The sequence below is a fragment of the Zootoca vivipara genome, chromosome 7, assembly GCF_963506605.1.
Source record: "Zootoca vivipara chromosome 7, rZooViv1.1, whole genome shotgun sequence".
Taxonomy (NCBI): domain Eukaryota; kingdom Metazoa; phylum Chordata; class Lepidosauria; order Squamata; family Lacertidae; genus Zootoca; species Zootoca vivipara.
Genome location: NC_083282.1, coordinates 36,775,477 through 36,799,492, shown reverse-complemented (window position 1 = coordinate 36,799,492; position 24,016 = coordinate 36,775,477). Strand labels below are relative to the sequence as shown.

General features: G+C 42.6%; 1 protein-coding gene across 5 annotated transcripts in view; it reads left to right on the top strand.

Annotated features, from left to right (window-relative positions):
* FGGY (FGGY carbohydrate kinase domain containing) overlaps positions 1 to 24,016 on the top strand; it is a 156,252-nt gene that overhangs the window by 88,878 nt on the left and 43,358 nt on the right. For all 5 annotated transcript variants that reach the window (XM_035124274.2, XM_035124273.2, XM_035124277.2 and 2 more), the window contains 4 exons: positions 9,709 to 9,816; positions 11,863 to 11,924; positions 16,492 to 16,639; positions 18,585 to 18,659. In XM_035124274.2, the coding sequence (XP_034980165.1) occupies positions 9,709 to 9,816; positions 11,863 to 11,924; positions 16,492 to 16,639; positions 18,585 to 18,659 (393 nt within the window). The remainder of the gene's footprint in view (positions 1 to 9,708; positions 9,817 to 11,862; positions 11,925 to 16,491; positions 16,640 to 18,584; positions 18,660 to 24,016) is intronic.

Below are 24,016 nucleotides of genomic sequence, written 5' to 3'. Positions count from 1 at the left end.
AACTAATATTTTCCCTGGGTGAGGCTCATCCATTAGACTGTGTGTGCTGATCCTTGCGTTGTCCCCAAATACTGGAATCTTGACTACATAATTTGTGGTCATGGCTTCACTAAAGAAACCTGGGAACTGTAGTTTTTTTAAGGGTGCTGAGTGTAGTTAGGATCAGCAGTGTAGCCGCTCGGGTGCCGCATGCGTGTCCTGCAGCCGCGTGTGGGGTGTGCTGAGGGAGAGGCGATGGGCGGCTGAGGGAGAGGCGGTGGGCAGATGCAAGTCCAACACTGTCATTTCAAAACAAAATTAAAAAAATTCCTTCCAGTAGCACCTTAGAGACCAACTAAGTTTGTTATTGGTATGAGCTTTCGTGTGCATGCACACTTTTGCAGGCGCCCAAGCCACCACGTCACTCCCAGGAGAGACTCGTGGCTTTGGCACACTGCAGGCCCCCACAGTGTGGCGCCCAGTGCCAGCTGCGTTTCGTTACGTTTGTTGACTGAACTAAAAAGTTTCGTGAGCCTTTTTAAAAAAAACACTCATATTTTTGTCATTTTGTCACCCCCTCAGTGATGACACCTGGGGTGACCTGCACCCCCTTCCCCTGCTACTGGTTAGGATATGTCTTTTGCCCTCACAGGACTAAAATTCCCAGAGATCCCCAGAAAGGGAGACTGATTGTTAAACCACTCTGAGAAATGTAGCTCTGTGGGGAAATTGGGATCTCTTAACAACTCTTAGCACTTTTAACAGTTGCCAGGATTCTTTGGGGGAAGCTGTGAGTTCTCAAAGTGGTGTGGTACCTGCTTTAAATGTACAGTGCAGGTATAACTTCTTAAAAGGTATCTAGCTGCACTCATAATATCTCCACCTTCTGAACAAAAATAGAATGGAATCATAGAATCTTAAGAGTTGGAAGGGACCCAAGGGTCATTTAGTTCAACCCCCTGCAACGCAGAAATCACAGCTAAAGCATCCATGACAGATGGCCATCCAACTTCTGCTTAAAAACCTACAAGGAAGGTGAGTCCATAACCTCCCGAGGGAGACTGTTCCGCTGTCGACCAGTTCTTACTGTCAAAGCTCTTGCTATTTGTAAATTTACGTCTTTTTATGGTCACAGACCATGGGATTAATTTTGCAGCTCTAAGTACAAAACTTAGTGACAAACCTTTTGCCAGAGTGGGACCTATTTGAGTGAGCAAAATACATTGTTAATGTCTTATTTCTTCTCTCTCTTTGTGTGTACTGTGTTTTGAATTGCAGTTTGCTCTGAGGTAATTGTCTGTAAAGACAGAAAATAACAGAGGTCCTTCACTCATTATTCACCTACTCCCTGAGACTTGGTTCAAACCAGTGCTCCCCATCTTGGCATCCAGCACACTGTTGCTGTTTGCTTGGCCCGACTTGTCCTGGCTGTCACACCAGAGCCTGTGGAGCTGAGTTGCTTTGGCATGCTTCTGTTTCTGCCCAAGTATAGAAATTCTGCACAGAAGCCCCCCTACCAATCTGCCAGGTGTTAGAATGAGTACAGGGCACAAAATGTTCTTGTCTGAGGGGCATTCAGGCTTATTGGCTGCTGGCGTAGCCTTGTACCACCTTCAGTTGGTCACAATTGAAACAAAAATACTGTAATATGTTGCTGTTTATTTCCTTCCTAAAAAGTGTGCAGTTCTGGGTTCTAGCCAGCAGTTCCCTCTAAGCAGAACATTCTTCTCGTCCATTGCTACCCATCCTCAGGTGCCTTTTTTCCACCTGTCACTCTATATCCCATGGCTACTAAACAGGTTCAGTCCCCATTTGCCTGTTTTTGGAGGAGGAGGGTTCCCCTGATTTATTTTTTCATGTGTTTTTTGTAGTGCTACAAACCATACTTTCCCCTTTGAGCATAGCATTTGAGTACAGTCCTGTTGGCCATCACCAACTGAGTTTGCTATAGGAGGCAGGGCTTTCCCAATAGGGAGTAGAGTAAGTTGAAGAACCACATGTACTGTGGATCCATAGAACTACACTACCACTTCAGTCAATTTACTTTGCCATGTTTTCCCAGTAATGATTGATTTGTCATGTGATGGCCGAGTCTTCCATCAGGTGATAGCAGTCCACATTCCAAGAATTGCATGCACTAACTAAGCTTTTATTACACATTAAATAGCAAACCAGTGGCTTATCTCAATGTATCCTGATTTAATGTTTTTAGGTTATGTATCGATCCATTTTTTTGTCTTTGCCATTTATTGCAAAAAGTTAACCGTTTTCTTCTTTAGCCAGTATAAACTGTCGTTGTAAACATGCATATGTTTATGATATGTACATGCAGTAGGTATTTTTGCTGTAATCTGATTTTTTTAAAAAACAACAAAACCACCCCACACATACTAGTAGACCGCATTAAACGTTTATAGAATAATCATAAAATTATACTGAGGATTTTTATAGATTTTGAATAGGCAAATTTTTATCATATATTTAGAATCAGTTAAGATCCTCGTGATTTGCAATTTGGAAGCAAAGATAAAGTAATTGATAATATCTTATTTGTTTTCCCAAATTGGATTGTTTTGAAGTTTGATCTTTCAACAGCAGGCCAAGTTAGTATTTTTCAGTTGTAGAAATTGTGGAATTATATTTGGAGTGTTTGTAAATCTGGATAACATCTGTTGCAGTGATTGAAGTGAATGAAATAATATACCCAAGAGTGGATATCTAGATGAAAAATACAGGAGATAATTTGGGCATTGAAACTGTACCTTCTGCTTTATGAAGTTGGTTTGGAACTGGGATATTTGAAAGTAATCATCATCATTAGGGTATTTAGTGCCGTTCTGTCCTGAAAAGAGGAGTGTGGTTTTTCATTTTTAAAAAAGGTACCTTAATATAACAGACATCTGAAAATCCTACTAATAGGCATATAGGGTTGCTGCTCTGTATAGAGTTTCTAGTATGTGCAGCAGCGTCTGCTGTAAGTGGTATATTACTTTAGAAGGGTACAAAAAGGCATTTCAGTGCACAAGACAACACTGCCTGTGGAAGTGTACCCAGACAACCTTTACATCCATTTATCAAAGCACTCTGCTTCCATTTCATGGCAGGTGGCACAGTAAATAGTAGAGGGGTGAAGGTTATTTTGTACTCAGACAATTTCATTAAATGAAATGATTTTAAAGAACAACAGCAGCGAAGAACTGTGCATTCCAAAGTGCAGGGCAAGAAATCTTAGTCTCAATTAGAAAGTACTAAACTTTTTTTTTTTAAAAAAAGACACAAACCTAGAGATTTCATATTTTTTCTCCTATAGAATATGAAACATGAAGAGCTGAAAATCTTTTTTAAATATAATCTTGCACTTGGTAAATGCCTGCCCACATACAGATTAAAGTTGAGTTTTAAATCCTTTAAAAACTCAATTTAAGTTAAGATTTTAAAGTTGCTTAGAAACTTCATTTAGTACAAATGTTCAAAGCATAAAAAAATTAAAGTAGATAACAATAAGATGGAACCATTTAATAGGATGGATAAATTCGGAGGACCAACAATGTCTTAATCTGGACAGCTAACATTTTGTTGCTGATACCTGAAGCACAACCTTGAGATTCTGTAACAGTTTTGCACAACTAATTTGTCAGTAACAATTATCTATTCTATAGATCCAGAAATGCAAAGGCATGCATACATAGCACCTCTTTGGATTTATAGTAATTAGAGACGATAAAATGGATCTCATCAGCACATGCAGTTTTAAGGAAGTGAGAAATTAAGAGAACTTGCCTCTTTCATCTACCACATTTGCTAGCGGTATAGACTTACATAAATTCCTACCCTGATCCTATTTTGAGAACTTGGCTATCACCTGGAAAGTAAATCTAAGTATTAATAGGGTGCAGAGCTGTGTGTGTACCTTTCTCAATTTTCATTGCACTATCCCAACCAAAGAGCCTCCAAGATGAATACGCTATGAAGCCAAGAATCCACTCACATTTACACCAGTCTTTTGACAATGTCACATCACTCAGTAGAAACTGTTATTGCTTTGTAACACTACAGAGCTGCTGAACACTAATTGGCAACACATGACCACATTTGATACCCCCCCCCCAATACTGCATAGTTCCAATTTGGATGTTTCTGAGAAGGTATGGCAATTACCAAAAGCACATGTCCTTGTATCTGTGTTCCATAGAACCTTGAGAACACTTGGAAATTCTGATCGCTTGGAAACACTGACCTCTTTTTTTCTTTTACTACCTTTGCTAATGATGTCCAGACATCAGATGCTGGGGTTGCTGATGTGGGAAATAACATTTGGATGCTATGATCACCTGTTAGCAAGGCTACATGGAACAAGACTATGGAGAAGGAAGAATGTCACTTGCCTTGTCCATGTATTTTCCCCCCCCCCCCTCTCTCTCCAAATAATAGACATTGCCAGAGTGTTGTGGAAGCAGGTCATGAAGTGGTTCACACACTACTGGAGTAATGTCTGGATTGGATCAAAGAATGGTCACACGTGGGGACTTAATATGTTCTTCCAAAGATAGCTTTAAAAGAGTCTCTATTGTAAGGTTACCAGATGTCCCCGTTTCCCGGGGACAGTCCCCAGATTTACAAATCATTCCCCTGACAAAATCCATCTATTTAGTAGGAAGTTGAAAAGTGTCCCTGGATTCATTGAAAAATATATATATCTGGTAACCTTACTCTAAGAACATCCAGTTGTGGCCATGAGAAAAGTACAGCTTAAATAATCTGTACTGAAATGTATTTATTCTCAATTAATATATTTCAATAAGGATTAGTTAACTTGCAGTTAATTCTTTTGTAGCATTCTCATAAATACGGTATATTACATGGGTGAAAATGAACTCTCTAACAAGGTTGCCTTGGTGGGCAATCCAAACCCTGACCACCAGGGTCAGGGCTCAGTAGCCACATCCATACCCCTACTGTTGCAGAAACCAGGATGGAAGGTAGAGAGCAAGGGAAAATGGCCCATTGCTGCACCAGCTCCTTGGCTGGTGTAGTGAAGAGACCTGGATCTGTGCCCACAAACAGCCTGCTTTGAGGGTTTCTGGTGGCAATAGCTTTCACCTGTCTGCCATTTAGCTGGGTGCCTTTGGGTTCCTTCACCAACACAGCCAGAGCAGAGGGACACCGTACCCCATTTGCTTTATTGCCAGGTTTATCAGATACAGAGAAATCTTGAAGTCAGCTGCCAGATTAGTTATACATTTGGGACTTTTTATTACTGGCAATTCATGGACACTCCACAACTTGAAAATATAGGAATCCATGGCATTCTCTAAATTCAATTCCCTATTAATTAAACCATTTCCCCCGCAAACAAATGCCATCTGGGGATGGGGCATTTGAGTTCTCCCATGCCAAATGTGCTACTGAGGGAAAGGGCTTTGAATCTCTCTAATAACAAAATTTCTGCACTTTCCCCCAAATGTTCCCAGGATTGAGGCAAATCAAGAAGGAGTGAGGATCAAGTAGATGAAAATAGTGCAGGAGGGGCAGAGGTTCATGAGACCACAGAATGCTTTTAAGGTGCCAGTACAAAAAGCTTCTGGAGAAAATATGGTTTTCCATTGATCCCAGACTCCAATCAAGACAGATATACACACACATATTTAAGTTTCTGCTTTCAAATGCCTGTGTCTCCGTTGAAACCTCCCTCCCTCCTGCCTGCCTTCCTTGCTTTTGAAAACCCATAAACCAGAGCATTGCTTTTATCTTGGTGGGAACGTGACAGGTTCATTTTGTTGTCTCCACCAGAAGATGGCATTTAAATCCACATACGAGTTTAGTTTCGAGCTTTTCTTCCTTCTGTAAATAGGCACAGTTGTGATTCTGTAAAGCTAAAATAAACAAGGCAACTGATCCTTTCGTTTTGTAGTTGTTTCTACATAGAATTACGTTTTTCTAGCTTTCTAGAGTTTTGCAGGTTCCAGTTATCTGATGTACTTTTGATCCTCGAGAGTTTGACACTGATTTTCAGTAGGGCACGCTGAGGTTGAACGGAGGACTGTGCCTCATCCAGATGATTTACTCATAACAAACCTTGCCTTCTGGCACTTGTATCACAGCTGAATACTGTTAAACTGGATTCATCATTTCATTTGTTTCTGACTGCTCTATAATGTTTACATATCTTGCATATTAGTATAAATCTTGCAGGGAGTACTGACTGAGGTTAAATCCTCCCACACAGAGTTCTTTTTCATTTCTTCATCTTGCTAGAAAGCGTTGAACTTTGATAAGAGTTGAAATGCTCTGAACCAAAATGAGAGAGAATTGGGATAATTCAGTCGTTGAAAAGGGTTTTCATACGAACAGCAAACAACCTCAACAGCAACAATACCTTTCTCCATATAACGGATGGAATTTTTCCTGCTAAAACAGTTGATGCTAATTGGGGATCAAATAATCCAAGAGTGCCTATGAGCAACCCATTATGAAACAATACTGTACTGCTCTTGTAAGTGCAATGGCTGTGATCCAGCAATTCCTAATGTGTGTGTGTTCTTCCAAGGTGGCAGTAGAGGACCTTTGACCATTTGGCCCATGAGACCATTTCAGCCAAGTCATGCCCGCCTGCCCTGCACCTGATGTCATATTAGGACAAGTGCAGAACAGATCAAGCTGTGACTCAGCCAAAAGAGGATTTGTAAATGCCAGTGAGCTGATTGCCAGGATTTTGTGGGTTGTACCTTTGCTCTCACAGCTTGATTTTAAACTGTTCAGACAAAACTGGGTCACCTGATGTCATTGCGACAAAATGGGGGGCACCTAACATCAAATTTGGCTGCTGGGGGTAATGATCTGGCCTGCTGGTGAAATCCAGTTCCCTACCCCATTCCAAGGGTTTCCCAAACAGCAGCCGACTGGTAGATACATATACTTGGCCTGGAATCTTTCACTTCATAAAAGATAGTGGATCATGCCAAATGTCTTGAACACTTTCTTGTTGAAGCAATGGTTGCCGTTTCTTATTGCGTTTAATAAAGAAAGATCCAACATAGAACTTGTTTTTGCCCTAAGACCTTATGAGTTTCTCTACCGCTGACCAACAGAGATGAAATGGCAGCGCAAGGAACCAGCTGTAGGGTATCTCAATCATCATGCTCTTTCTTGTGAACCAGTGATAACTAGGATTATGCTAGTGGCGTGGGATTACAGTCCTGCATGGGAGAGAACCTTATTGTTGGAAATAACATAGTCCCTGCGAGAGGTACATTGGCCATAGTCTTGCCACCACCAGCTCTTCTCTGCCACTGCATTGTGGGTAGTAGTAAAAGGTTAACTCCTTACTCATTGATGGGTGGGGGGAGGGGAAAGAAAAAGAGAAATGGTAAAGCTTGAGTTTTTCTGCCTTCCCCAGTTTCCACCTTCTTCAACTGGGGATTGCAAGTTTGATCATATGTAATGTGAAATATGGGTGGGCTTGTCAAGGGGGAAGACTTAAAAGCATGTAAGACATCATAATTATCTGAATCTTGAGTCAGAGGTTACTACTGGCCCACTCCTACTAACACAATAATCAGATAATGATCCAGTGCTGTTTCATAAAAGTGTCCTCTATTTGAGCCTGTTAACATGCTTCCTTGTCTGTGGAATTGAAGCAACTCCTAGGCTGCTACTTAACAATTTTACTATTTAATTCCCTAACTTGCACAAATGGTTAACCTCAGATTAGACAGACATTGGCTCTTTATAATAGACAACCATAGACTGCAATAATAGACTGCAGCTGGTACATGGCTGGGGTTGAATATTTATTGAATCATTTTTCATGTTTGTTTTAAATAGTGGCAAGAATGAAACCAGGAGCCAATTACTCAGACTTCATATCACCACCTATTAAAGCCCTTATCCCTTGTTTTTTAATTGAAGCGGTGGATGAGGGGAATCTTGCTATCTGTCCCCCACCCAATCCCCAAATACACCCTTTCCTGGAAATTGTCAAATCTCTTGGGACCATTGGTAGTCTTAATTTTATTGGATGAGAGATTTAACATAAATTTGAATTACTTCTACAGTGGTACCTCGGGTTACAGACGCTTCAGGTTACAGACGCTTCAGGTTACAGACTCCACTAACCCAGAAATAGTACCGCGGGTTAAGAACTTTGCTTCAGGATGAGAACAGAAATCGTGCAATGGTGGCACGGCGGCAGTGGGCGGCCCCATTAGCTAAAGTGGTACCTCAGGTTAAGAACAGTTTCAGGTTAAGAACGGACCTCCAGAACGAATTAAGTTCTTAACCCGAGGTACCACTGTACTTGGATATGTATGTGCATTTTAACTTGATAAGCTACAAATACCCCTAAATGCCGCCGAAGTAGGTACATTCTAGATGTCAGGAGCAGGCAGAGGTAAGGCTGAATGCGTTTGTTAGGCTGAGTACCAAATTGCATCTTTGTCTTACTGTAAAATAGTAGCAATTTAAAGACCTAGATCTAATGTAATTTCAGCCTTTATTCTGCTACTTTCTGGGATTTTCCTTCTCAGGTAACGGTGAACATGAATAAAGTGTGCAAATAAATAGGCCACAATTTTTATTTTATTTTTACAGATAATATTGTAATATCAGTTATTCTTTAAAGACATGCATTTATCTCTTTCTGACTGGGCAGATCCTCAGTGAAAGTGATCACATATTGTGGGAAAGGGAAATCTGGGGTGAGTGGGTGTATCTGAAACTCTGGAGAGATTTATTGCCCCTCAGCCAGATCCCAGAACCTCCTTTTATCCCTGTAGATTTTCTGGGAGAAGCACAAAACGATCCCCAGTGAAGAATAAAATGTCCACACACCCATTGTCTGTGCCCAAAGATGTATTGATGTGCAAATCTTAATTGCGCCACACGTTTGTTGATAGTTTTTTGGAATGCATACAAATGGTATTTCAGTTGTAAGATGATAGGAACATCTAAGTGTGTAACTAGAGACAAGCTAGGGAGACGGAAATATCCTGTCCTGGCAAATTCTTGTGGGTATCCTCTAAAATACCAAGCCTGGCTGCAGATATTCAAAACCTGATGGTTTCCCAGAAGTACCAGTTAGTCTTTTAATTGGACTTTCCCTTTGAGTGCTGGCAGAGGCACAAGGTAGCTTTGGGAACAGTGCAATAATAATTTATGGAATGTGGTTAAATAATGGAGTAGGACACATAATATTTAGACCTTCCTGAAACTGCTCAGAAAACACATTTTAGATTCATATTTACAGCCGCTGTCCCTAAGCATAACTGGAAGAAGGGTTTCATTTTTTATATACAGTAAAAAATAATAATCCAGTTTCAGGAAAGGTATTACTTTTTGAAATAATTGCAGGAACTCTTGCTGTTCAGTTTTCAATGTTAAGTAAGTAGAAAATCAATGTTTCAAAGACAGCTTCTGACAATTTTAACAAAATATGGGGAAAACTGGGCTAGCTTTAGTAGTGAGTCAATATCTTTACCCCTCTAACTTCATGCCCAGTTTATTATTTATTTGCTGCTGCTACAGAAGTTGTCTGGTTAAGTTTATTTCTTCAGATGCTTTCCCCCTCACTTGCTTTGCCATCATGTTTTCCTCCCTGTGATAGGACTTGATCATGCAGGTCCATGGCAACTGCCACCACGATGAGCCATTTACATAGGTAGATAGTGTTTAACATGAACACGATTCCTGATGTGTGTGAAACTTTTAAGTATCTGGATTTTTCCTCTTCAGATAAGCAAGTCCCCTGTGTTCGTCCCTGGAGTTTGGGGACCCTATGACTCAGCTATGGTGCCGGGATTCTGGCTAAATGAGGGAGGCCAGAGTGCTACAGGAAAGCTGGTGAGTTTGGCTTCCTCTTCACAGTAAAGGGTCTGAAAAAGAATAACTGCTAATCTCTAAATGTGTTGGGAGCTAGTGGGATTGTATGAACTGCAATGGAAATCCCCGTATTTCTGATAAAGCTGCAAGCTAGCTGGAGCCAGTTGTGATAAGGGAACGTGTCCGTTTAAATCTTATAATCATCCATACATCTAGAACGGATGCATTACTGGTAGTTATAGAAGTTATAATGTTGGTTCCTCATAAGCTTTGTCCATGTTATCAACAGAAGAAAGATTGAGGCAGGCAAAATAGCCTCTTCTCCCTACATCAGGAGATAAAGGAGCCAGACAAATATTTGTATATTTATTAACTTTTTTTAACCTGACACATAAACATATTTAAAATAAAAGCATGAAAGTGCCCATGGGCGGCAGTTCCACCTATCCTATCCTAATCATTTTTTTGCCAGACTGTTTTGTTGGTAGTGAACGTGCACTAGCAGGGCCGTCTTAAGCCCATCCAGCGCCGTGGCGCAAAGGTCCCTCCGGCACCCCCTCCCTCTGGCACTAACCCCCCTCTGCCCCGGCCGGGGCATGGGCAGCTCCCCGGCTCCCACCACCTCCCCGGCCTGGAGGCCGCGTGGCCCAATGGCCGCCATCTCTCGCCTGAGGGAGCTGCAGGAGCAGCAGTGGCGGGAGCGGCTCCAGATCTGCCCCCGTCCCTGAATGGGGCAAAGTTGTGCTGGCCCCGTCGGCCTGGAGTTGTCGAGGGGGGCGAGGGACAGAGTGTGGCCATGGCCGTGGCCGCGAGATGCAGTTTCCCTCGCCGCCTGGGCACTCCGCAGGCGCGTGCAGGCAGAGATGGGGCTGTTTGTGGGCTGAGCCTTTCCCCTCTCACCCGCCCCGTTGCCTTGGCAACCCGCTCCCCACCGCTGCTGCGACGTCCATCACCACGCCCCTCCATCAAGCAGCCACCAATCCGCGCGAAGCGAAGGGGGCGGGCCCAGCCAGTTGCCAAGGCAACAAGGTTGGCCTCCCACAGTCGGCGGCTGCTTCTTTTCCTCCACGTCCTCGCCATGCTGCGCCTCTCTCAGAGCTGTCACCGCACGCGGAGGGCTTAGTGGCTCGTTGCGCCCTGCCAGCGCCCCTGAGAGGCTGGCGCCCTGGCGCAATGCACCACTAGCCTCTATGGGAAAGATGCCTCTGTGCACTAGGCTTTCTTACCAGGAGAGTTGCTGAGGTCAAAGCGTATGCATTAAAATTGGGCCATTTTAGATGGGGGGGGGGACAGTTATATGTTAGTTTAATTACCTGGCTGCTTACCTTTTGCTTATTGGAACTGAGTGGGGCAGAATTTCCAACACTTTTAATTTGGAGAGCTGTGTTTTTTTGTTTTTTGTTTTGTGTGTGTGTGTCAATTGGCGCACGCATTAATGTTTGATAGTAAGGGAGTGTGTCCAGGAATGCGGAGCAAAGCTAGCCCATTCTCAGGCATAGCGTCACATTTCTCCAGCAGTAGGAGTGCAAGTCCCTGCTTGCGCTGTATATGCTGCTGTATCTTGGACTGGCGCATAGGATGAAGCAAGCCAGAAGTTAATGTCCGTGCACATTTGTGTGTTTTGTTGGCATAGAGCAGGCATAGGCAACCTTGGCTCTCCAGATGTTTTGGAACTACAACTCCCATGATCACTAGCTAACAGGGCCAGTGGTCAGGGATCATGGGAGTTGTAGTTCCAAAACATCTGGAGAGCCAAGGTTGCCTATGCCTGGCATAGAGTGACAAGGTTTAACTCAGTGCTTCTTTTTATGCACATCTTTTGAATGCACAGTTGCATATAAACCATGAAACAAGTCTGTGTAACTGGCTGCTAACATTGTAACCGCACACAACTCGGCAATACACACGGCATATAGTTTTCCTTTAAGTTCACTAGAAAACTGGACTAAATACAGTTAAATTAGATTTTTTTTTAAAAAAAAAGTCAAGACCCACAAAACTCTTACCATATATCATAGACTGATATGAACACTCATCTCTGTCTTACTTTTCTTTTCCCCCCCAAAGATAGAGCATGTCGTCCAAGGACACGCTGCGTTCCCAGAGCTACAGACAAAATCTGCAGCCAGGTCACCATCCTTATTTCTTCATCATTTTACAGTCTGTCTTAGAAACAGCAGTTTGGCAGCCTTCCAGAAACTAGTTCAGCTGGAATGTTCCAGCTTAGCTGGGATGTGGGTTGGGCTCTTTCTCACCATATTAAGTTGTTTCCCTTTCCAAGCTGGCTTTTCATCCTTCCCATTCTGGAATACAGTCTTTCTTGTTTTGAACATGCCCACCTGAGGACTGATTCACGTGGGCATTTCTCATGTGCTGACGTCACCAGAAGTTGACTTTTTATTTGTCCTTGTAAAATACGCTTATGGATGTTTGGGCAGTCTAGGTGTCGACTATCTGGAGCTGTTTACCTGGACACAAATTTTCCCTTTGCAAAATGGCTCCATGTATCAAATTGCCACCGCAGAAATCATTTCTATAGTCAGCTTTCCATCTGAGCTTCTACAAATGTAATAATAGAGGTATTCAGGAATAAATGGTTGAAACTCTGGTCCGCTGAACATTCACCTGTAGGCTATAATACTTTTGTCCTAATGCCAAATAGTATGCCTGGCCTTTTTGCTTTGCACATCAAAGACTTCCATGTAGGACAGCCTATGCACCAAACCTTAGGCAGCCTCAGGCTAGCAGAATTTCACGTTTCAGATGTGAAGGTGTTAAATTCTAGGGGTGAGGTATAACTCGAGCTACCTTGCTATTGGCATTTTGCTCTAGACATAAGTAGATGTCTAGAAAAAAGAAACAAACAAAGGCATTACATGTGTTCATCCTGTGAGGTTGTTAAGTGTAAGAGAAGAAAAAGCAACAGTGCAGCCATGTTAATTCTGCCAGCCTATTACACTCTGGTTTACATGCTGGAAATAATTGTGGTTCTCATCCTTCTATTAATCAGTGGCCAGTCAATCATTTTGCCATGTGTCTAATTCATTTATTACTTAGAGTTATATCCTTCCCTTCATCACTTTCATGAGCCCAGAGCAGGCAACAACCATTTTAAAGCTGCAATATAATTAAACAAATTTACAATAAAACATTATATGGTTCTCTTCAGAACCATGTAACGCAATGCTGCAAAGGGTTCAGACATATAAAGGCTGTGAATAGTCAGGGCAAGTCATAGACCTTGTTCCCCGCCCAATTATTTCTGTGGACAGCCGTGCCCAGAGATAAATTCAGGGGTTGGGATTCTTGCCTTGTGTTGCAAATGTAACATCCTCTCAAGACTTGTATTCCAAGACAGGAAATATGAATCTCCATGATATCTCTATTTCTTAGCATAGTGAAAATAAGACAGAGAAGAAGCTCTAGCACTGCCAGCAAGCGCATTTGAGATGCTGCACTTGGTTCTGTCCAGAGATGCTGGACAGAAGTGTGTTGGTAAAGAAACTTATAGCACTTACTGTCACAGGCATGTGTGCAGTTCTTTAATGCTTTCCAGATGACCGTTCTTTAATGAAGTGAGTTTATAGTTGCAAACATAGCAAACAGGTCACATAAAATTACCATCCTTTCTCTCTCTATATTACTTTGCACACCAAGTAGCTGTGTTGACTGGAAAGAAGCCAGGAGGGTCCTGAGTAGCTAGGTTTGAACATTACATCTAGATCATCTTATACCACCTGTTAAGGCACCTATGACCACTTTTGCAAGGTTGAGTCAGACATCTTTGCTAGGGTGCACAGAGGAAATTTTAGTCAAGCTTGGAATTTGCTATTTTATCCGAGTCAGAAAGTGAAAAGCAATGGAGGATCATACTCTGGTTAGTAGGCTTCTGGTAAAGGATGGGAAAAGTGGCACTGTATTGTTATTGTTATTGTTGTCATTGTTGTTGCTGTTCCTAGCGCAATGGTTTTCAGCCAGTGTGCTGTGGCACCCCAGGGTGCCTTCAGTGATGGTCAGGGGTGCTGTGGGCAACACTGGCCTCTGCCCCCTTTTTCTTCCCTTCCTCCTCTGATGCCCTCTCACGTCTCTGCCTCCCAAAGGCTTGCATGGCTGTTTGTTGCAGCAGCAGCTCTGGCTACAAGCTCCCCAGGCAAATGGTGCCTCTGGGACTGGCCACGGAGTGCTTCAACGGTCCCTGTGGGGCAGTGTGAGGAGGCACTTCTTTTGGGGGCAGAGGTGGCAGCTCAGAGACCAGGGGCGACAGCTGTGGCTGCCCAGGGGACTCCCAAGGAGAGGGGAGAGGAGAGGAGGCTGAGGGAACACTCCACTAGGGAGGGTCTTCAAAAAGGGATGAGGGGCTGCCAGCTCTGCAGGCAAGGGGTGACATAACTGGGCTCCTGAGCCCCACAGGGGTGCCGCAGAAAGAATGTAGTTGGTCAAGGGAACCGTGGACCCAAAGAGGTTGAAAACCTCTGTCCTAGTGCATAAAGGAATTAATGCGTTAAAAATTTGAGCAGACTGTAGTTCAAAACTTGCTGCTGTTATGAACTAATACAGGAGATGATCTCCCACCATCAACTCCCATTCTACAATATAAGCATAGAAATGATGTGCATATATCATAGCTGTAATAACAGAAGACCTGAGGTTCATGCTCTAGCATCTGCAGAGTGTATTTGTTTTTGAAAGGGTGTTGGGTAGCTTTCAGATGCTGAAGAGCATTTGCCAGTTGGATTAGAGAGTAATTGTCTGCATCAGCTGGGTGCCCTCAGTTTTGGACTACAGTTTTGGACTACAGTTAGCTCAATCTGCAGCATGCTCACTGTGGCTGATGTGATTGTAGTTCAATACTTCTGGAGGGCACCAGGCGGGGGAAGGCTGGTCAACATAGCTTAGTGCAGGCATCCCCAAACTGCGGCCCTCCAGATGTTTTGGCCTACAACTCCCATGATCCCTAGCTAACAGGACCAGTGGTCGGGGAAGATGGGAATTGTAGTCCAAAACATCTGAAGGGCCGAAGTTTGGGGTCATTTTTTATTTTTATACCAATGTGAAGCTTTTCAAAGAAAACAGCCTACAGTGCTATATAAATCTTACATAGTTGTGGTTTGGGGGAGTGACTTCCTACAAACTGAAATTTTGTTTTTCCTTAATTTCCTAAATGATTTAAACTCAAACTATCTAGTGATTTAAGATTAAGGTTTAAGATTAATTGCCCTGAGACAAGATATTCCCACCAGGTTTCCCCTATTCCTCCATCTCAATGGAAGCTCGCTGTTTCTCAGCTGAGTCTTCTGTCCTTTGCACACTTATTCTGGGGAAAGTCCTCTTCTCCCTTCTGCTTACCATCTTCCTCATTGAAGGGCTATGGACATAAAGAGACAAATGGAAACGAAATAAGGCTACTAAAGAATTGTAGTAACTTACAAAACTATTGCTGTGTTTTCCTCCACAAGTCACATAAAACAACCTTTAAAGTATGTGAATAATGATATGAATTAGTTATTTTAATGCTTTCCAAGTGCACTTCATTTTGAATGATATCCTCAGATAGCAAACACATGGTAAGCCCTAATTGAAACAATGTGCAGCTGAATGCTTAAATGCAGAATATAAATATACAGCTGCAAGGAGGTCATAAGTCAGAGTAGTAAACACATGCCAAATTCCCTCAGGGAGCTCATTAGTGCATGACTGAATATACATGCAGAGGCTAAATGAATATCACTATTTGGACCTCCAAAACTGAGACAATGACTAATCAATTGTAATTAGAGGAAGATGCTCTCCTATTGACCATCCTTTCTGAAAATGAAGTCTTCTCGGTACTCCCTGGAAGGCAAAACTAACAGTAGAATTTTAAAAATCCATCCCTGATGTTTGTAAAAGCCTATTCCCAAGGTTTTTTCCTAGAGCTTTATAAAGTGTGGTAATAGTAGCCTAGTTTTACTGGCATGTCAGTGCATGCAATTGAAGGCTAGATTGCAATTCCCATGGATTTCAGTAGGATTTGGCTTGTTTTCACTTTCTTTGGATTTCACCCTCTGGGTACATTCCAGAGAAAACTAAGCACACTTTTAAGTTCCACTGATATGAATGGAAATTAAGCACACTGAGAATTCTCTGGATTGCACCCAAGGCTTCCGTTGCTGAGCATGCTGTGTTTGCACTGTGCTTGCAAAATGCCATTAATATTCATGAGTAATTCCCATGATTTATTCCACGTGCAAACGTTCTGTGTTTAAATCCCATGCATGCAGCTAGCTCTTTGGTGATTTCACGAGATGCGGCAATTCTCAAGCTTGCCATGTAGGTGTAGTCGGGGAAGGGCTAGCCGTTGATCTATGTGGTCAGTGAGACTTGGCTGGTGCTTTTGCAAGTGTGTGGCTCAAATTAAACGAGATTAAACAAATGTGCTTGGGATCAGGATGCAAACCTCTTCTTAGGTGTTGCTAGGATGAGATCCTAGTTCCACTTTTGATTCTTACCCATCCCATGCTGTTCAGCCTGAAAAGTAAAATATTGACATCGTCTTCTCATTCACTTCAACTCCCTCTCCGTATTTTAATTTGGCTTTCTAGGCCTTTTGATAATTTGTGTGTATATCTGTTTTAGGAGTACAGATCATGCAATATGTTCGAGGAATAACCTCTCTCTCCCACACCCCTTTTTCTTTTCTACTTGTTTTTCTTGCAGTGCTCAAAGTATATATACATACTTGAACGGTCACCTGGATCTGATTAAGAAATCTTTGCCTGTGGGTTTCCTCACTGTTGATTTACATGTTTGGCCAGATTTCCATGGCAACAGATCTCCCCTTGCAGATATTACACTAAAGGGCATGGTAAGAAACAGCCTGCCTTTGAAAACGGGTCAGAACAGAACAATGGGATAAAATGAGAACTTGAAATGACCATTTGTATTTTGAACATTACCATCCTTCTTTAATAGAAATCCCCACTGAGTTTAGGGATTTTCCTTTCATTTGTTGCTGTTGAAATTGGAACTTTTTGTAGGATGCAAAAGTTCAGGATACTTCCCATATCATCTGACTGAAACGTAAGGAGGTATGTTTTGACACATTTTAAATTTTTAATCACATTAGTTTTGAGCTTTGCACAGGACTGACCAAGCAGCTGAAGTATAGAAAAGCAGCAAATTTCAGATGAGAAGGTGCATTAACTGTTAGCAGAGAAAACAAAAAAAGTGCTATCCCATCTGAAAGGCTACTTTCCCAAACTGCCCACTGCTTCTTGCATCCTTATTTTAACCCATGAGCCATTAGGCCTGCACAAGCAATACCTTCTCTGCCAAAGCAGCTTGCTTTCTTCCAGAGAAAGCAATTAAATGTTAAATCCACATTTAGCATTAAGAAGTGTAAACTCTTGTGCATTGTTTTTTTGTGGGGGTTCTCTCCCCCATAGCCAATTTTGGGGGGCCCAGGGAAGGAAGGAAGGAAACCCTTGTGGTCTCTTCCAACTCTATGATTCTATGAAAACCCGATTGCACAAGTAATAATATAATAATTTATTATTTATTATTTATACCCTGCCCATCTGGCTGGGTTTCCCCAGCCACTCTGGGCGGCTCCCAACAGAATATTACAAACATCAATCATTAAAAACTTCCCTAAACAGGGCTGCCTTCAGCACAGGCAGAGGAAGAGGAGTGCGGGGGAGCGCACCGCCCCCGGCAGTGCGATCCCGGCAGGGTGCCATTGCGGCTGCCCCCCACCTGCATGGGGGCGCCACGCCCCTGCGGGCGGCGCCCCTGGGATGCGCACCAGCCTCGCCCCTGCCTACTCTCCGTCCCCCAGTGCCAGAGTTGTTTATTTATTTGTCATCTGATGGGAGTGCGTTCCACAGGGTGGGCGCCACTACCAAGAAGGCCCTCTGCCTGGTTCCCTGTAATCTCACATCTCACACTGAGGGAACCGCCAGAAGGCCCTTGGAGCTGGACCTCTGTCCGGGCTGAATGATAGGGGTGGAGATGCTCCTTCAGGTATACTTGGCTGAGTCCATTTAGGGTTTTAAAGGTCAGCACCAACACTTTGAATTTTCTCGGAAACGTACTGGGAGCCAATGTAGGTCTTTCAGGACTGCTGTTATATGGTCTTGGCGGCCATTCCTAGTCACCAGTCTAGCTGGATTCCACTTGCTGGTGTTCCTTAGGCGAATCCCACCTATAAAGTATAATGTGACAATTAGAAGCAGCAAAATAAGGCAGGTTTGCACAACTCCCATCAGCCTCAGGCTGGGGCTGTTGGGTATTATAGTCCCAAACATCTGGAGAGGCACCAAGATGGATTCACAGTAAAATGAACAGTTCTCTGTTTGTGAACCTATATACTGATTTCATTGGAAAGTATGTTGTATGTAGGGGATGGGGACAAGAATAATGTATAAAAATGCGATTGACCAGGAAATTATCACCAGATTGATTTGTGTTATTGCTCATTAAACTGGTGACTATCTAAGTATGCAGTAGCCCATCTCAGGAGAGGTGAGAAAGGTGCTTTCCTATGACTGTTTGGGTGCAACTTGCAGCAACAAGCCTGGGACTCACTCTAGAACAGGCATCCCCAAACTGCGGCCCTCCAGATGTTTTGGCCTACAGCTCCCATGACCCCTAGCTAACCGGACCAGTGGTCGGGGAAGATGGGAATTGTAGTCCAAAACATCTGGAGGGCCGAAGTTTGGGGATGCCTGCTCTAGAACTTTGTTTAGTGATAGAATTGGAAAGTACTGAATTCTCACATCAGCAAGTTTTTCTGCTCATTTTCTCTACAGGTGGTTGGACTGACATTATCTCAAGGCCTCGATGATCTTGCTCTTATCTACTTGGCCACAATTCAGGCCATTGCAGTAAGTCACTGGAAACCAGCACTTTTACAATGCTTCCCTTCGTTATTCCCTTTAAAGAACTTAAACCAATGTTACTTCATCCCATTCTCAACTGCAAAACTGGTTTATAATTATGAATTATGAATTTATTTACCAAGCAGACGCAATAAAAAAGTACGTTCTCCAAGAAATTTGGAAATTTCATTCTTTTGTTCATATTAACGATTGCTCCCCCCCCAAGTCCTTATTTCCCTAAGTTTGCAGAGTTGTCTCTCCTCTGAAGTTGTTGCAAGAAAGAGTTCAACCAGGAAGCTTCTGTTCACTGAGAAATGTTGAGAAAAATATCAGTTTAGTTATGCTGGAGACAATATTAATTAATTAATTAAATTTGTGTACCTTTCCTTCATCTGTAGATCGCAAGGCGGTTCACAACATAAAAATACAAGATAAAAAACACAAAGTACATAATAAAAACAAAACAAAAAAGCAATAACCCCTCTGTCTCATGACTGGTCTACATGGGCTATTGGTTTTACATTTTTTTAAAGTTACAGTGGTACCTCAGTTTACAAACACAATTGGTTCCGGAAGTCTGTACTTAACCTGAAGCGAATTTTCCCATTGAAAGTAATGGAAAGTGGATTAATCTGTTCCAGACGGGTCCGCGGAGTACTCAACCTGAAGCGTACTTAACCCGAGGTATGAGTGTAATTTGTTCCGGAAGTCTGTACTTAACCTGAAGCGTACTTAACCTGAGGTGAACTTTCCCATTGAAAGTAATGGAAAGTGGATTAATCCATTCCAGACGGATCCGCGGAGTACTTAAACTGAAAATACTCAAACCGAGGCATACATAAACTGAGGTATGACTGTACATTCTTTAGGGGCAACCTCCAGAAGGCAGACTACTTCTTCTCAGGACAATAATGTAAAATATAAGAAACTGAATTTCACTCACTTTTGAGGAGGAATTTCACTTACTTCAGTCCCTAGTGACAGCAATAATTAAGAGGCCACCACACTTTCCCATTAAACAAACATGGGAAGAGAGACGAAGCACACTCTTAATTATTAGAAATTAATTAGACTTTCATCTTACTTTTCCACAAGGGATGGAATGACGGCTTATCAGAACGTAGGCCTTCCTGACAGCTGAGCCTTGTTGGCTTCTGATGGGTTGCTAGTCTTCGTTGCTATGCTTAATTTCTAGTACTGTATATTTTTCAGAATGAAAATAGTCAGCATTCTTAAAGACTGACGGTGTAAGTGGAGTACATTTGTCCACCTCTCTGTTTCTGTCTGAACTGTTGCTTGTGAGCTATTTGTAGCTATTATGCTGTTCGTCGTCAACTGTATAGCTGAATTCTGTTCAATTGAAATGCAAATCTGCAGCCTTCCAAGCACATTACAAATGCGATATAAGGCGTGCTATGGAACGGAAATTCTTTAGCTTCCCGCTGTCCAAGTCAGCCATGTTTTTGTGTCACCTTGGACAATACCAATTGTTGCTGTTTGCTGATGGGGGAGGGGCACACACAAAGGTGTGCAGGCAATACAGATTAGTTTCCGCATTCAGCATCCTCACATCATGGCACTCCATGAAGCCCAGCAGTGAGGGCAGAATCTGTGAATTCCGCTTGCGCTGTTTTAACAGTTCTCTTGACAAAAACAGGATTACTCCGACTGAACCTGGAATACATTACTGTTAGCCCTATTATTGCTCCTCTTTGGTGAGCGCAATGGCAGTGCACTTGGTACTTTACCATCCCTTTTAAATTTAAATAAGAAATGCAAGTGCTTTCTTGGAAAATGAGAACTACTGATAATGTCTCATGAAAGAGATTTCAGGCAACAACTTTCCAATGCCAAACAAGCACCGTGGCATTATTCTAGGCTAATGAGGTGGAAGCTGTCTCAGTTGGATATCCTGGGAAAACCATCTATTATTCTCCAAGTGCTTCATTGCACATGGCTGCACTGTGCTTTGAAATTAAGCCTCTGCTGGTCCCCTTTTCCTGTATCCTACTTTAGTGACTATTAAAATATATAATGTATAAAATAAAAGGTGATGTCTTCTTGGATTTTTCTTCACAGATGGTTCTTTTCTCTGTGTAGTAGCAGTGTAAATTAAGGCAACAGAAAACCCAACTAATGAGAGCCTGCCATTTTCTCTAATTTTCAGAACGTGCAAAGTTCCATGTTGGGTATTTATTTATTTATTTTTTGAAAAAGCATGGTTTTATTTTTTAGTAGATAGTTCACATTGTATAGGCACTAAATACAGACACATTACATCAATTTACAGTTGGTATTTGCATTAGTCAAAGCTGCATGTTGCCTGCTACGCTTAAACATGAGTTTAACTTTAAAATCTAGCAAAAAAAATGTAACTTTTGCCACTTATTGCTGACCTTTTGTTTTCTTTCAGTGAGAGACATTGCAAAAAAGGAGAAATTTGCATTTGATGTCTCACAGTTTGCATATTTCTATGCCTATGTCAAATTAACTTAGTTTAGCATTGAAATGGCTTCATTTCTAAGGGAAACCATTTCTCCCCCAGATAAATGTAAGAATAGTTTTAGAGTGTTTTCTTTGTAGAACATTAAATTGTTTTAAATTGTTTTTAATGTCGTATTTCAAATTGTTCAAGCTCCATACAGTACAGAAATACAGTCCCTAGGGGGGAGAAAAAAGTCAATGAGCTTTCAATCAACGTTCAGTTCTACCCATAAGATTGCCTACAATTTGCAATTCATAGCTACAGCATAATTAGCACCTCCTGTGCAAACACCTGATTTACAATCCACATGGTGCTGCTGAACTCTCAGTTCTGTTTTTACAAACCCAGCAACCATAATCCCTGCCCTTGCTGACCTGGAGTTTTTATACATTGGCACTGGAGAAGGTTTGGCCTGCAGGCCTAATTAGGCCTGGGATGGGCCCACGAGACCGTTCCCCACAAACCAAGGCCACCTGTGCCACACTTGATGCCCTGTGTGATATCTGGCGAGGGACAAGTATTTGCACAGCTACAAACAAAGGACACATACAAACCATATGGAGTGTAATTCCACTTGTTCATTTGGAAGTGGGGTTCCCTGTCAGTGCCACTCAGGGAGTCCCAATGGTGCAGGGAGCATGCCTTCAAGGGGACTCCCTGTAAAACAGTGGATCAGCTGATTGGCTGTTACAGCGAGCTCCTTTGATGGCAAACTGGATTGGTGCTGGGCACTTGCCTTCACAGGGGCTCGCTGTACTTCCAATCAGCTGATCCACGGTTACAGGGATCCCCTTTTAACTTTTTCTGCCCACTTCTCAAAAGCTGACCTGTGGAGAGGAGGGGAACTACAGATCTGGCCTACTGGCCAAATCCAGTTTCCATCCCTGCCTTATTTTGTTTTGAGGCAGGCTTGCCAGACCCATGGTGGTGGTTTTGACTTCTTGCTTCCCAAGCTTTCCATTTCCCAGCTCAGCCCATAACCTAACAAACGTTTCTGTCAGCCGTAGAGATGCAAATGGTATGGCCCACAAATGTCTTTTGACACAGACTCCTCCCTGCCTGAGAAGGAATCACGGGTTACCTAATCCATAGCATCATTCAGTTCTGTTCAGATGCCATGCCACAGAAGAAGGGCAAAAATCTGGTTGGGTGAGAAGGTTGTACTGCTTATAGTTATCTGGATACAGGAGAGATTTGCACATCAGTTTTGGAAAGATGCAATTTTCAAATAGCTCTCCGAGGAGATTGCCAGTGGGGCCACCACCTCAGTGCCACCCAGTGGAGGGGAAAAATGAATGCTCTGAAGTTTTTCAAGGTAGTCATCATTTAACATGACATGATTTGTTTGATCTTCTGTGGAACAATTCATAGTTTGTAGTTTGCTAAACAAACCCTGGCTTACACAAACCCTGGCTAAGCCCAGAGGTAGGGAATCACGTAGGCTTGAGGACCTGCCTACCGGTCAACCACCTGAAAGCTAGGAAGACAGAGGGGCTTGCAATTGGTGCCGAATTTAAGCAGTGCGCTATGTAATACCTGTTCTAAGAGATGAAGCAGGAGTGTGCGCTATGCCATGTAGTTCCAATGGTCCTTTGGCAGCAGGGATTGCATTTGGTGCTGTTTAAATTTGCTTTGAATGCAAGCCTTGCTGGCATTGGCTGCACTGGGGGTTTCCAATCCCAAGCTCATAATTGGATCCAATTCTAGCAGGGTTTGTATTCAGTGCTAAATTTAAATTCATCGCTGGAGACGAGCTCCACTGGTTTTGGCAGGGATTGGCCCCATTTGGGAACTCCTGTCGGCTCCCAAGTGGTCTGGCCTGGACTTAAAGCAGCCCAGCTTGCATTTGGTGCCAGAATTAAACTGTGCCAATTGGAAACTATGTTTGCAAAGAGATGATTGGGAGAACAGTCACAATGCTTTCAGTTGCTGCTTGATACCTACGGCTTTACCTTCATACCTACGGCATCAGGTGTCTGAGAGGTAGATGCTGCTGGCGAAAAATGTATTTGCAAGTCAAAGGAGGAACCCTGGCAGGCTAGAGGTTCCCCATGCATGGCATTGTGTGACATGTATATGTGGTCATTTGTGTCTATGTTGACATTCAGGAGTATCCTCTATAGACGCTCATAAATGTGGATTATGGAGATAGGAAAAGAATATCATTGAGGCGATCACGTGAAACTTTCTGTTAAGGGCAATAATACTTGTATTCTCAAGGCAAGATTTAAAAAATATATTTAAAAGTTTATTCTTTCCATAATCGAAATTGTGGCCCTCTGGCTTAAAGCACTCGTCTTAAGTGTCTGTAAAGATGTTATGGATTTCATTAGCTGAGCTTATAGTTGCTACAGTTTGCCAAAAGTACCTATCTGAAACCAAAATACCCTTGAAACACAATCCTGCCATAATAAACAGCTGAAGCTTAACTTGCGTTCCCCTTCTTAAATAACCAGACTGGGTCTGAAGAAACATTTTCTGTCGATTGTAAAGCTTCCCGTAAACTTTGGCCACGCTTCAAAAGAGGTTTCGGCATAAAAGCTGAGGGAATTCCTTACTGTTTGGGTCTGGCAAGGGGTAGATTTAGCAGGAGTTTTGCTTTTGACGCTTTTGCTTTCTTCAGTCCTAAATGTTGGGTTGAAACTCAGCAATTAAAGTAGCAGAGTAACACTAGCGTTCATGCAACAACTGTGTTTGTCAAATAACATCTATAGCTGACATGTGAACTCATGTACTCCTGATTCATTTATACAGCAGTTGTTGTCTCCGGACAACTGACCAAATATTAAGTGTTGTTAGCAATGAAGTTGTGCTGTACATGCAAGGACTTGCCCTTGTGCAGCAGAACTTCCCTCCCTCTCCTCTTCCTCCACCCTCC